At 37.7% G+C, this 13,223-nt stretch overlaps 1 protein-coding gene across 1 annotated transcript; it reads right to left on the minus strand.

The window, feature by feature from the left end:
- Positions 1 to 287: 287 nt before the first annotated feature.
- Positions 288 to 5,911, minus strand: LOC111324659 (uncharacterized). The gene is made up of 8 exons (XM_022928275.2): positions 5,682 to 5,911; positions 5,512 to 5,596; positions 5,114 to 5,250; positions 4,681 to 4,784; positions 3,762 to 3,863; positions 2,365 to 2,475; positions 1,341 to 1,863; positions 288 to 614 (listed from the first exon to the last, which is right to left on the minus strand). The coding sequence occupies exons 1-8, from the start codon at positions 5,764 to 5,766 to the stop codon at positions 523 to 525; spliced, it is 1,239 nt and encodes a 412-aa protein (XP_022784010.2). The 5' UTR covers positions 5,767 to 5,911; the 3' UTR covers positions 288 to 522.
- Between the last annotated feature and the right edge of the window lie 7,312 nt (positions 5,912 to 13,223).

Below are 13,223 nucleotides of genomic sequence, written 5' to 3' on the forward strand. Positions count from 1 at the left end.
ATTTTGTTAAAACCAAACTCAGAAGTCCAAAAGCATTACATCACATGACCACTAAGTGTTGAAATTATGTTTCAACCTAGATAGGGCATGGTTGCATACAAAAGATGAGTGCACACTGAACAACTACAGTTCTACAGTGAAAAAATTTTCCTTTTTTTATTCAAGTTGGAACAAGAAAGTTGTAATTCATCAAGAAGTGTGACTACTTTTTTCATTTGTTTTATTTTAAGTTGACATCCACAGATTCAATTCACATTCTTGGAAAATACCAAAGAGCTGTGCAAGGCTTGATGCAAAAAATATTTTATTTCAATGCAATAAAAATTGTACATCTTAGCACCATCTTGAATATCAAATAAACCCTCAAAAAATCTTATAAAATGGGGCTTCAAATACACTCCAGACCTTTATAAAAATGATAAACTTCTTCAAGATATTTTCAAATTGTTTCCAATAAAAAAACAACTACAGCTTAAAGCAATGATTTAAATTTAAAACTTTTAGAGAGTGCTTTGGGATTGTCTATTTAGCATCCACTCTGCAGCCAGCATGATTTGGAATGAAGTCATATATAGGAGCATCTGGCAGTGTGATGTCATCAATATGGACAAAGCCTGATAGAAAAACATGATAAAACTTAAATTAAAAGTAATACATTTCTTCCTCTCCTGCAAATGCAGAGTCTGTGGTAGTTTTGTTTCCAAAATGTGGGGAGAGAAAGAAACTCCTTGCTTCTTTCACCTATTTAGTTTCTACAATAGTATTAGTCTATACATGCACTGGATTTTAGCCAACAATGATAAGAACACCGTTAAAATACCACCACTTCTTGTGGTCACATGGGGTTACACATCTAGCTTCCCCCTGTTTCTGGTTGGTAAATTCGTGATTAATACTGATTGAAATGTCTAGATTTCCTTGCTTTAGTTACTTATTCCTCACTGCTCTCATCAGGAAACTTCTTGGGAGAGTGAAGCTGTCCCATGTAAGAACCATATAAAGGAAGCCCCCCATTGCTGATCCAGGAATAACCTGCCATTGAACTGACTAAAAAGTCTTCCATCTTTTTGGCAAATAGTGGCACTATAGAACTGATAGTGACTCTAACTAATGAGACAAATTCCTAATTGCTCATTTATCAGTGCATGGTGGTTTCCTTTAATCTTTTTAAGGGTATCATTGTAGGGAAATAGCTTCACAGCCATGTGTGGCTTTCCACAAAATCACAAAATCTACAGAATTACCACCAATTCCTAATTGGAAATTTGATCTTCTCCTACGGACCCCTTTTAATAAAGTTTAACTAAGCAAAGATCTCTTCTGTCAATAATCCAACTTACCATCATCCATACTGCTGAGAAAGCGGGGTCTAAAGCCTTTATCAGGTGAAACTTTATATTTTAACTTAGTGTCATCTAGAAAGCTCTCCCTTTGCTCGCCATCTTGTGAATGTGATGAGTACATTTCCTGACAGTCACCACTGTGCATTTGCTGCTCTCTGTCTTGCTCTGTTAGTTTCTTTGAGTTGTATCCACTCTGGCCTTGTTGCTTCTGGTCAGCTTGATTATTATTATTACAAGGCCTGTCACTAATTGAAAATGTTGCACTTGGATTATTAGACAAATTCCAAACATCTTCATTTGTTCTGTTTGGTTGTGTATCGATGCATGGCTGTTTCTGAGGAACAGGAACAAAATTTGAATGTGGTGATCTATACACTTTTGAGTCTCTTCTGTCTCTCTGCACAGTTTTGTTCTTAGCATCCTTTAAGTTTTTACTGTGAAGGTAAGGATCATCCTTGAAATCCCATTCATCAGATGTTTCTTGCTCTATAGTCCTATTCTCCTCTAGAAAACTTTCAATCTGCAAGGTATAAATCAAACCAGCCAATGTTTCAGATATTATGATTATGTCAACGTTATATCTGTTTACCCAAGAGGTCATCTTTACTCTTGGCTATGTCTCCAAAAGCACTTCAAACTTTCAGGTGAAATTTAAATGCTTAGTATCTACACACTGGTTCCAATTTCTTATGATTTATACCTTAAAAATGTCAAGTGGTAATCATACTGCATATGGTGGTTTTCCCTCAAGAGAAGAGTTTTTTATCCAGCTTGTCAATTTCTAATTTTCTCTCAAGAAATCAACCATCACATTCCAGGCAGACTATTGCTGGGACTTCACATAGTTTGAAAGAGTTATACTGCTATAATGATCCAGCTAACCAGATTTAACCTATATAAATTATATACAGACATAATAAATAGCATTTATTCAAGCATGTTGATATAAATTGTAATAGTAAAGTGGACTGTCATTTTCATGAAAAGGGTGACAACCTATAGTAAATATATGTTTCCTTACATCCTTAGGCTGTATCTGTGTTTTCCTACTGGTAAGGGAGGTATTTGAGTCATCTTTGAAATCCCATGTGTCTGAGTGATCATCACCAATCCGTTCTGCTATATTCCTCTTCTACAAGACAATAAAACTGACGACGTCTCTCTGAAGCCCATTTTCACAAAAGATCTTAAATCAATGTTCTCTACAGTGTTCAGATTAGAGGTATTTGTTGAGAGAGTAAGAATGGGTTTGTATAGGAGGTAGAGAATATTAAAGTCTGGGCAGAGGAAAATTTGATGAAACTTAACTTTAGTAAGACCAAGGAACTAGTCATAAAAGGAAGAACAACCTTACCCCCTCCTGAGCCAATTGTTACTATAATTGAACATGTGTCATATTTGAAGCTTCTGAGAGTGACTTTTCATGATAGTCCTACCAAATGGGATAAGCATTTTGATAGTTTGATGGAAAGAGCTCTGAAACGTATGCATATCCTTAGAGTGTGTAAAAGAAATGGTTTTAGTGTATCTGATCTTGATTACCTCTTCAGGTGTCTCATTGTGTCACTTTTTACTTACTGTATTAGAGTTTGGGGTGTTGCTGCTTACACCCTGAGTACTTTATCCAGATTGATAGGCTACTGAAAAGGGCCTTTCAATTTGGGGTAGATTCAACACGAGTCATCAATTCGACAGGTTATCATAGACAGGGATGTAAGGCTCTGGAAAAGTATTACGGGTACTTCTTTGCATCCCTTGCAGGATCTTCTCTCCCCACTTAAGAACAGGGCTCTACGCAGTAGGTTGCATCCTTACCAGATCCCATGTGATAACACAGAGAGGTTTAAGAAATGCTTTGCCTAGATGTCTTTCTGATTCTAAATAGATTGTAATTAACACTTACTAGATAGTTTTATCTTATTTAAAATGGATCTTGTAAGTTTAAACATTGGTTTAAAACCTTGAATAGACTTTTATTATTATTGTTATTATTATTATTATGCGATGAGAGGAGGTAATAGAGGAGAGTGATATTTGAATTTATTGCATGAGGTTATCACCAACTGTACTGTAAGTTACTCCAGATCTAAAAAAAAAAATGTTTCTTTGCACATATCTCTGATTTTAACCCATTTTAAACAAATTCGAGTGAGGGCTGGATGCCAGAGAAAAGTGAGATCAAGATACAGGGACCTAATTCTCTCTAACTTCATAAAGTACAGTTAAATCAGTTGATCTGATATGGTCCAGGTGTGATTTGCATGATATTTTCCTCAATAACTTCAATGTGCACAAAGTCAGTTTATTTTGATTGGTTAACTGAGTGGTAAATTACTGTGGTCAAATCTGTTGTTCAGATGAAGTTAAGTTCACCAAATAGTTTCTGAGGTTACATGGCAAACAACCAGACATGCTTACCACTTTTTCAAGAACTTCAGGCACAGACCTGTCCTCAAATTCCCATTCATCTGAATCTTCATTGTCATTAGGAATCCCAGCTTTCCCTGCACTTTTCTTGATCTACAATTGATGACAAATAACATAATGTGCAGGAAAAGCACAACTGCTTGAGATGATGCATGACTAAATCATCTACTTTTTCTCCATGTTGATGTCTAATTGGAGCCTACAACAGTCACATTAGTTTTGTAACATAATTTAGCAATGGTTTTCCTATATGTATTAAATTATTCCCTCACTAATCCAAACATAGAAAGGGGAACTACTGGGTAGTGCTGAGAAACCATGCAATCAAAAACCTGCCAAGATGGTATCATGACTGATTGCATTAAATTTTGCTCACACTTAATCTCATTCACCCATTACTTCAAATAGGGATGATAATAAAATAGCTTTACTAGCAATTTCAATTTCTTTGTGTCATTTAAGCTATCCAAAACATATCCAGTACTAACATCCTATCAGTTCACAAAATGTTCATTATATACATGAAAAATTTATAAAGAACCAATTTGTGATTTAAATACCAAAAAACTTGCTGCCAACACACAGAAGGTGCAAAGTCAGACAATTTAAAAGTTGGCAAGTCATTTCCTAATATGACTCCTAATGTATACATACCACTTAACTCTTTAACTCCCGTGAATAACCAAGACAGAATTTCTCCTTACAATATCAATACAATACTAAGCAGACTAGTAATGAGTACAAAGAAAATAAGGGAATTAGTAGTTGATCCAAAGCTAAATTCTCCAAAGCAACATCATGAGGATTGTTTACCAGACAGTAAGAAGAATTACTTATAAGATCTTGAGAGTGAAAGGGTTAAAAAAAAAACTCTTGCATCCATTCATCTGGAACCAGCTGTGTAGATTACCTTAGTTTCATCAAGACCACTTTTCTTGTCATCTTTTCTTCCTGAATGCCTCACGTCGCTTCTGTACAGTCTTGGGCACTTGTTTTTACAAAAATTGTCAATCTCTGAAAAAATTAAAAGAATTTTTAGAAGACCTCAAATTTTATTCCATTGTGTAGTGAGAAAATTATAACACAAATATATCGATGATCATTATAAATACTAATTGCCCAGGCATGGGTGCTGCTAGCAATGTAATAAGAAAAATTTCTGGATAAAGAGATCTTGGGAGTAAAAGGTAATATCTCCTTTTTAAATGATAAATGATAAATGATCTGACATAAGAGCCCTTTCTAGATAGGCAATAAAGTTCTATTAAGTTGCTGTACTGTTAGTTAATTTGTCAAACACTAGTACTTAAAACATATTCCTAGAAAGAGCTGAAAATGATTACCTTCCTGATATGCGGGATGAATGAGAATATAAGCCCCTGAGTATTTTCCACTTAAAACACTTTTGCCATTTTTAACAGCATCCTCAATTAGTGAAGAATTAAAAATGGTTAACTCATCACTGTTTGAATTAAAAATCCTGCAAAATGAAGAAAGATTTGCAGGTGATTCATCCTAAAAGTTGAGCCTTAGATAATTAGAACAAGACAAGCATAGTACGAGCAAGTCAAATTTCAGTGTTTCCAAAGAAACCTTGGGCAAGATTTCCATATAACCCCATACATTAATTATACATAGAGTGTTGCAAAGAAACCTTTATATTTAGTCTTTATGAAATGGAATGCATAATTAATGTATGGGGTTATATGGAAATCTTTCCAAACCTTGATGTTAAACGCACCTTAAAGTATCTTTGGCAGAGGCATTGCTACTGAAAATGTAGTCTACATCATTGAACTCTTTCCTGAGAAGTCCCCCACTCTTCACTGGAACCAAGTAAACAAAGATAAAAAATCGAAAAACCCGCCAACTTGCCTTGCATATCACTCATAAACATACAGTGTGACCTACCCCACAGAGACTTCAAACTTGCAGGTACACTTGTAGAAAACCAAGCAGTCAATCCTTCGAACACCTGAGTCTCATTAAACATCATTCTCGAGGTTAAAAAACCTTAGGCTGTCTCCACCAAACTTCAACTAGAATGACCATCACAAATTTCTGAGTACTTTGGGAAAAGTATTTTGAGGAGAAGTACTTTGTGTAAGCAGAACTGTCATGTACCCAGCCCTGAGCCACAGAGTACCCCGCGAGACCCTTAGTGGAATTGAACTGGAAAATAGGAAAGCACCTGATCATCGTCAGTACACAGTGATGAGATTTTACATGCGCAAACAGTCAAGGAATGTCTCTCATGTAGCCAAAAATATCCAATTTTTAACGGTAAGAGCGTGTAGTATACAGTCACTCTACCATACGCTTAGGATGTCTTTCGAATGAGTATCGTAAAACTGAAAAAAGAAACAGTCTCAACGGCCGATCAAGAGAAAGACAAAATACCTTATAAAAAGGGCCGATGTCAAAGTTAAAGTAGAAACAGGCAAACTGTCTGAAGCGCGGGAATACGCGGGTGAGCGAGTCGTGATTGGTTTTCGCCACGAGTCACTTATGACACTGTTGGCCATAGTAATGACGGTACCTTTTTATGTTTTCTAGGCTTGTTCCTATCACAATTACAGGAAGTTAGCTAAATGTGTTAGCGTTCAGATTCATGTCGATGTTGAATCTTACTTACAATCGTATCTCCATAGAATTGGCAGTATATTTAATTTTTTTTTCTGTTTAATTAACTGTTTATTTATTTATTTTATTATTTATCTATTTTTGCCTACGCTACGGGGATAAAGCTAAACGTGTACGAAAAAAGTTTGAAGACGTTTGCATGTTTCACGTCCACACATCAGCTATACCATTGTGATATACTTTAGTCACTTGTTCCTGGAGCAACTGACCAATCAAGTCTCACCCTCTGACACTTTGTTTACATTTCACATGGAGGCAAAGAAAAATCACGGTACTGACCCAAGGCTTTGTCAGAAAAGAACTGTTTGGTGCCAAAAACATTGTATTAAGCAGTCACAAGGTAAAGCTAAGCAAACAATCCGAAGGGGCCTTAAAACTAATTATTACAGAGTTCAAAATTCAGCCTATCGATTTTATAGCTCTTTATAGGTTCCTAAGGTGTTACGATTTGGGGTCTAGGAAACGTAGACTAGAGGAAGTTATAATCTTAGTCAATTCGTTTCACTCTGATGATCACTTCCACTGTGTTCACTTTTACTGACAGGAGTCCTTTTCTTCTCGGGGCTATCCTCATCCGGAAAAATCTTGTAGAAAAGTCAAATAATGCGAGGTTACCGATTAGAATGCAGCAAGTTACAGTGCATTGACAGAATTATTTTTTCCCAAGCCCTTGCAGATAACACATATAAAGGAGAAGTTGCACCTCCTTCGTTCTGAATTTTCCCCAGACCTAGACTAAAAGGGCTCTAATATGCACAATTTCCGTTTACGATAGTAAGAACTGTTTTCTTACGGACGCATGATGTAATGATCAGTTCGAAGCTTTAACACCCCCCCGGAAACCCATGGCTATTTGAATGTCTTCCGTACCCGGAAAGTGGGGAACTTGAACCTTGCCTGGCAAGGGAGAGGGGAAGCCAGTCGCCGACCCTGCCTTTTGCAAAAAAATTGATCATCAAATCCGGCACTTGGGTGGGGCATTTGAACACTACTTGGTCCCAAGGGGTTGGGAATTGGAATTAACCAATCTTCACAAGTTTAAATTGCCCGGGGGTTGCCCAGGGGGTGTTAGAGCTTCGAATCGATCGACGAATGAGATAACTGGTTTTAAAGAAGCTGAAGCGCTGCAAAACCTGAAGTACTACTTCACGCAGTGTATTTTTCACAGAGTTAAGTTGACTCCAAAGTCGTTATTATTCGTAACCACGACGGGGTAATTGCTGTCACCGAGTCGAGGAGTAGCTTTTCACGTTTCAGAATGTCAAGCAGGTTCCGATGACGATAGCTTACTCTTATGCAAAAAAAAAAAAAAAAAATTTTTTTACCTGACTACAAGTTTGTGCACAAGTTTGTGCTACGAGTTTGTGCACAAGGGTCCGACTTTTGATTTTAGGCTTTGAACAATGCACCGTTTCGAAGTTTCTAATAGAGTCCTCTAAAGGGATCTGGTACACAATCGATAGCCACTCTTAAAACTGTACTGCATCTCTCGTAGGACATCTACATCTACATCTACATTAAAATACGTCGGTAAAGTCGTTAAAAATACAAAAAGTATAAAATAACAACAATAGAAATAATATCTACCAGTTTAAAGTTTCTCGTTAAAATACTTAGAAATCTTAGTTTTAAAAGGCTCTAAAGAGATGCTTTCAAAAATATCTCTCGCAAGTTTGTTCCATATCCTGAGGGTGCGTGGAAAGAAGGAGTAAAAATATACATTCTTTGTGGCTTTTATATTCAAAAATTTGTAATTATGACTAGAACGAGTTCTGGCTTCGCAAATTTTAGAGGGGCACAAATAACTATTTTTGTCAATGTAGACGTTGCCATGGCATATTTTGTACATTAGATTTAATCTCGCTATTATTCTCCTTGTTTCAAGGCTGGACCATCCTAAGTCGCTTAACATCTCGGTTACACTGGCTGTAGGTTGATGGTTGTCCAGACAAAACCGTGCTGCTTTAATTTGCACACGTTCTAGAGATGAAATGTCCTTTTAAAATAGAGATCCCAGGCCTCACAACCATACTCCAATTTTGGGTGAATCAAAGTTGTATAAGTAGTTACCTTCACTGGTCGTGGGCAGTTCCAAAAGTTTCTTTTAACTAATTAAACCGAGAACTTTGCTCGCCTTTCCAGAGATGGACGAAACATGCTGGGACCACTTCAGGTTCTTTGTCAAAGTGACTCCTAGATAGGATGTAGAGTCAACCTCCCCTAGTTCGGATCCACAAAACACGTATTTCTTCAGAGGGGATGACTTCTTAGTAGAAATACATATTACTTTACACTTAGTTGGATTGAACTTCATTTGCCATCTGTCTTGCCAGTACTCCAGTTCAAATAAATCAGCTTGGAGTTTGTTACAATCTTCCTCTCTGGAAATGATGCCGTACAAGAGAGCGTCGTCAGCAAAAAGTCTGACAGAAGATTGTAAGTTCTCTGGCAAGTCGTTTACGTATAATAAAAATAATAACGGGCCTAACACTGTACCCTGTGGGGCACCAGATGACACTATGAGGGGATTAGATCGACTTCCATCACAAATTACTCACTGGGTGCGTCCTGTTAGGAATGACTCAAACCACTTGAGTAAATTCTCTCGGATACCTTAGTACTCGAGTTTATGAAGGAGACGCTGATGCGGTACTTTGTCAAAAGCTTTGCTAAAGTCAAGTATGGCAGCGTGAACAGATTTATTGTCTTGTATGGTCTGTGCTAGGTCGTGAACGATTGTTATCAACTGAGTAACAGTTGATCGTTTGGCTCTAAAACCATGCTGTACATTTTTATTTATTTATTTATTTATTTATAATAACTTCATTTGCCTAAATAATAAGATAATAATAATAATAATAATAATACAGACAGATAACAATAGAGATAACATCGAGATGCAAAAAGGCAAAAAGGGTCAAGCCAGAGAGGAACTAAATTCTCATTGACGGCAGCCCCCAGAATAAAAGCAATATGCAATAAAAATAAAACTAAAATGTAAAGGTAAAAATTATTGAAAAAACAAGTTAATTGATAAATGGATATTGGTGCAATATTATTGATATTATTTAAAAATGTGTTCTTTCAGTTTTTTTTTAAACTTACTAGCAGAGCTAGAGCTAACTATGTCACTTGGCAAGTCATTCCAGATTTTTATATATTTATACCAAAAAGAGTTCTTGAGGATATTTGTTCGAGCATAAGGTGTCCAGATTTTGACGTTGTTGGTAGATCTCGTCCGACTATTGGAGAAAGTTAAGTAATTACATAAGTCTACTCTTGAAAAACCATTAATGAATTTGAATAATTGCACTAAACTAAGAAATTCACGACGCGAGTTGAGTGTTGGCCAGCCAAGATACTTCAAACGTTCACTATAGTCGATAGAACTACCAAGGATCCACCTGGAAGCATTCCTTTGCACTCTTTCAAGCTTATCAGAAAGATATTGTTGATGTGGATTCCACACAGGACAGGCATACTCAACAATTGGCCGAACCATAGACTTGTATCCAATTGATATTGCTTCAGAGCTTTTCCCAAATGTGCGCTTTAGTAGGCCAAGTATCTTATTTGCTTTAGCAGCAACAGAGAGAACATGCGGTTTCCAAGATAAGTCAGATGATATAATGACTCCAAGATGTTTGTGTGTTTTAACCTGTTCCAGTGGGATTGAATTGATGTTGTACGAGCAAGGTGTTACAGATCTAGATCTCGTGATTTTCATACATTTGGATTTAGTTGCTTTAAGTTTCAAAAGCCACTTTTTACACCAGTCTACGATCTGAGACAAGCTTTCACACACAGGTTGATGAACAGATGATGGATGATCTGAGTTAAACAATAGAGTATCATCGGCAAACATTTCACTTGAACACGATAAGTTCTCAGGTATATCGTTGACATACAACAAGAACAACATTGGCCCAACAATACTTCCCTGAGGGACACCAGAGTAAACCATGGACCAGTCTGAGCTTTCACCTTCCAGAACAACACGTTGGAAACGATCTTGCAGGAAATCACCTAGCCACTCGAGAATCTGACCATTGATACCATATCGGCCAAGCTTAGAGATGAGATGTTTGTGTGGGACTGAGTCAAACGCTTTCTCAAAGTCCAAGAAGACGACATCTGATGTTTTGTTTTTATCTAAGGCTGATGCCCAGGAGTGAAATAGGCGAATAAGTTGGGATGTGCAGGAAAAACCAGCTCGAAAGCCATATTGATGAGGGCTTAACAAGTCATGATCTTCTAGATGAGCCATAATATGTCTTGTGACTAGCTTCTCTAGGGTCTTAACTACAAGCGATGTTAGAGAAATTGGACGATAGTTAGAAACATATTCTTTACCACCATTTTTGTAAACTGGGGTGATGTTGGCAGACTTCCAGTCACGAGGTAGTTTTCCTCTATTCAGAGACATATTGAATAACTTTGACAGTGGATCAGAAATTACAAAGGCTGCCTCCCGGAGCAAACGTGCAGACAAACCATCCGGGCCAGTGGCTTTATTCACATCAAGGGTAAGCAAAAGCTCTCCCACATTAGCACTAGAGCACATGAGATCTGGTATAACGAAGCCTGAACCATGTGAATGGGCATCCTCATCGACATCGGTAGCTGGGTCAGGGCGGGTAAACACCGACGCGAAAAATTTGCAAAATAACTCTGCTTTGTCCTTACCAGTAGAAGCCGTGACACCACGATCCGACCATTTCATAGTGACAGGTATTGATTTGTTTTTCGTTTTGGATTTTATAAAAGACCAGAAGCGTTTAGGGTTTTTGGAATCAATTAATGAGTGAACATGTTGGTAATAACTCTTATTAAGTTCCGATTTAACTTTATTCCTTAACGATTTATATTTATTCCAATCAACTTCAAGCTGGGTAGATTTGGCTTTCTTCCAAAGGCGTTTTCTTTTGTGGAAAAGCTTGCGTATATCAGAAGTGATCCAGGGCACATTTTGTCTTGATTTTATTTTCTTCGAAGGAACGTTGTTTTCAATGGCTTTAAAGAATGCAGACTTCCAATTTAACCAAACCTCTTCCATTGTGTCATTGTCGTTCAATATAGCGTCCCATGGGATATTTGATAGTTCAAGACGAAAGTTATCCCAATTAGCATTTTTGTAGTCAAAGATTTGTTTTGGTCGTTGATATGGACGAGTGACTTTGCATGTCAACTTGAGAGAGACAACATTGTGGTCTGAAGAGCCAATTCCGTCCAAAATTTGGATGTTTTTAAGTGATTCTGGACGATTAGATATCACAAGGTCTAGGATAGCATCTTGACGCGTAGGCTCGTCGATCAATTGAGAGAAACCATAGATATTATCGCAGAAATAGTCTGATAAGACATTTGGTTGAGAAGGGCATATCAAGTCCCAATCAATATCCGGAAAATTAAAGTCACCCAAAAGAACAACATTAGTGTGATCGGATACCACTGTAACTTTTTCTAGTGACCTTTTAAGGCCTTCTAGATAGTTCATGTCACTTGAAGGAGGGCGGTAGAATACTCCTAGGAAGTACGATCCAGAATTTTTCAGTGGAATTTCGGCCCATAAGAGTTCGCAAATATCTTCTTCCAAATCAGGACGTCTTGAGCATGATATATCAGATTTAACGGCTAAAAGTACACCGCCACCCCTACTTCCACGGTCATTTCGAAGAACATTATATGAAGATGGAAGGATTTCGTTGTCGGCTATTCCCTCATGAAGCCATGTTTCGGTTATCGCAATTATGTCGGGGTTCATCAGCGCTACATGACTCTGAAGCTCCAGTCTTTTATTGACGATACTTCTTGCGTTAAAGGAAGATATCTTAGAGTATTCTTTCCCAATGGTGGACCAGGGTTTCTTGAGTTACATTGTCTGTGAGGTCCTGGATGAGGATGAATGTCTCCACTTCTAACCACAGAAAGTGCAACCGGGTTGAAGGAAGCCGTACAGTTCAATGGCGGAGTTGAATAGTACGCCACTCTTGACTTCTGAAACTTCTTGTGAGGTGAGGTGACAAAATGGCCGCCGATCCTTGACATATGCCTTGGCGAAATTAGATTGAAATCGACCGGGTATGAGTTGAAATACTTGAAGAATTTATCCCCGTAATACACTTGAGCATTCTTCGAGAGCTTGAGAGAGTATAAGTTGACAGAGAACAAAGCTAACAGCGAAAAACTTAATAAAATTACGGACAGGCTCGGAACACGTCTTACCGCCAACATGGCGGATCCAGTTTTGATACTTACATCAGTAAGTATCTGGTGGGAATCAAGATGTTTCATGACGTGGCTGTAAAAAATATGCTCCAGGACTTTAGATGCAATACAAGTTAGTGATATGGGTCTGTAATTGCAAGGATCTGACTTCTCACCACTCTTAAAAACTCCGCACACATGTGCATATTTCCACCTAGTTGGTACAATACCAGAATCGATAGAGCCGGGCTTGGTAAATAGCTGTTAAAATAGGGCCAATCTCGTGAGCATATTCTTTCAGGAACCGGGGGGGGGGATCTCATCAGGCCCGCTTGCTTTGTTTGGTTTCAATGATGCTAGTTACTTAATTACTCCTGGGAGAGTCACAACTAGGGAACCAAGAGTTGGTTTAGAAGAATCTCCAACAACAGGTATAATAGTAAGATCTTACTTAGTATAGACATCGGAGAACTTCTTGTTTAAAAGGACAATTCCACAAATAGGTATTCATAGCCACTGTCGCTTTGATCGTCATCTCTAATGGCACGACTGTCTTGTGTTTCTTCCTCGTCTTCACTCAAGCTTCCTACAACAATTTTATCG

Source organism: Stylophora pistillata, chromosome 4 (genome assembly GCF_964205215.1).
Source record: "Stylophora pistillata chromosome 4, jaStyPist1.2, whole genome shotgun sequence".
Lineage (NCBI taxonomy): Eukaryota > Metazoa > Cnidaria > Anthozoa > Scleractinia > Pocilloporidae > Stylophora > Stylophora pistillata.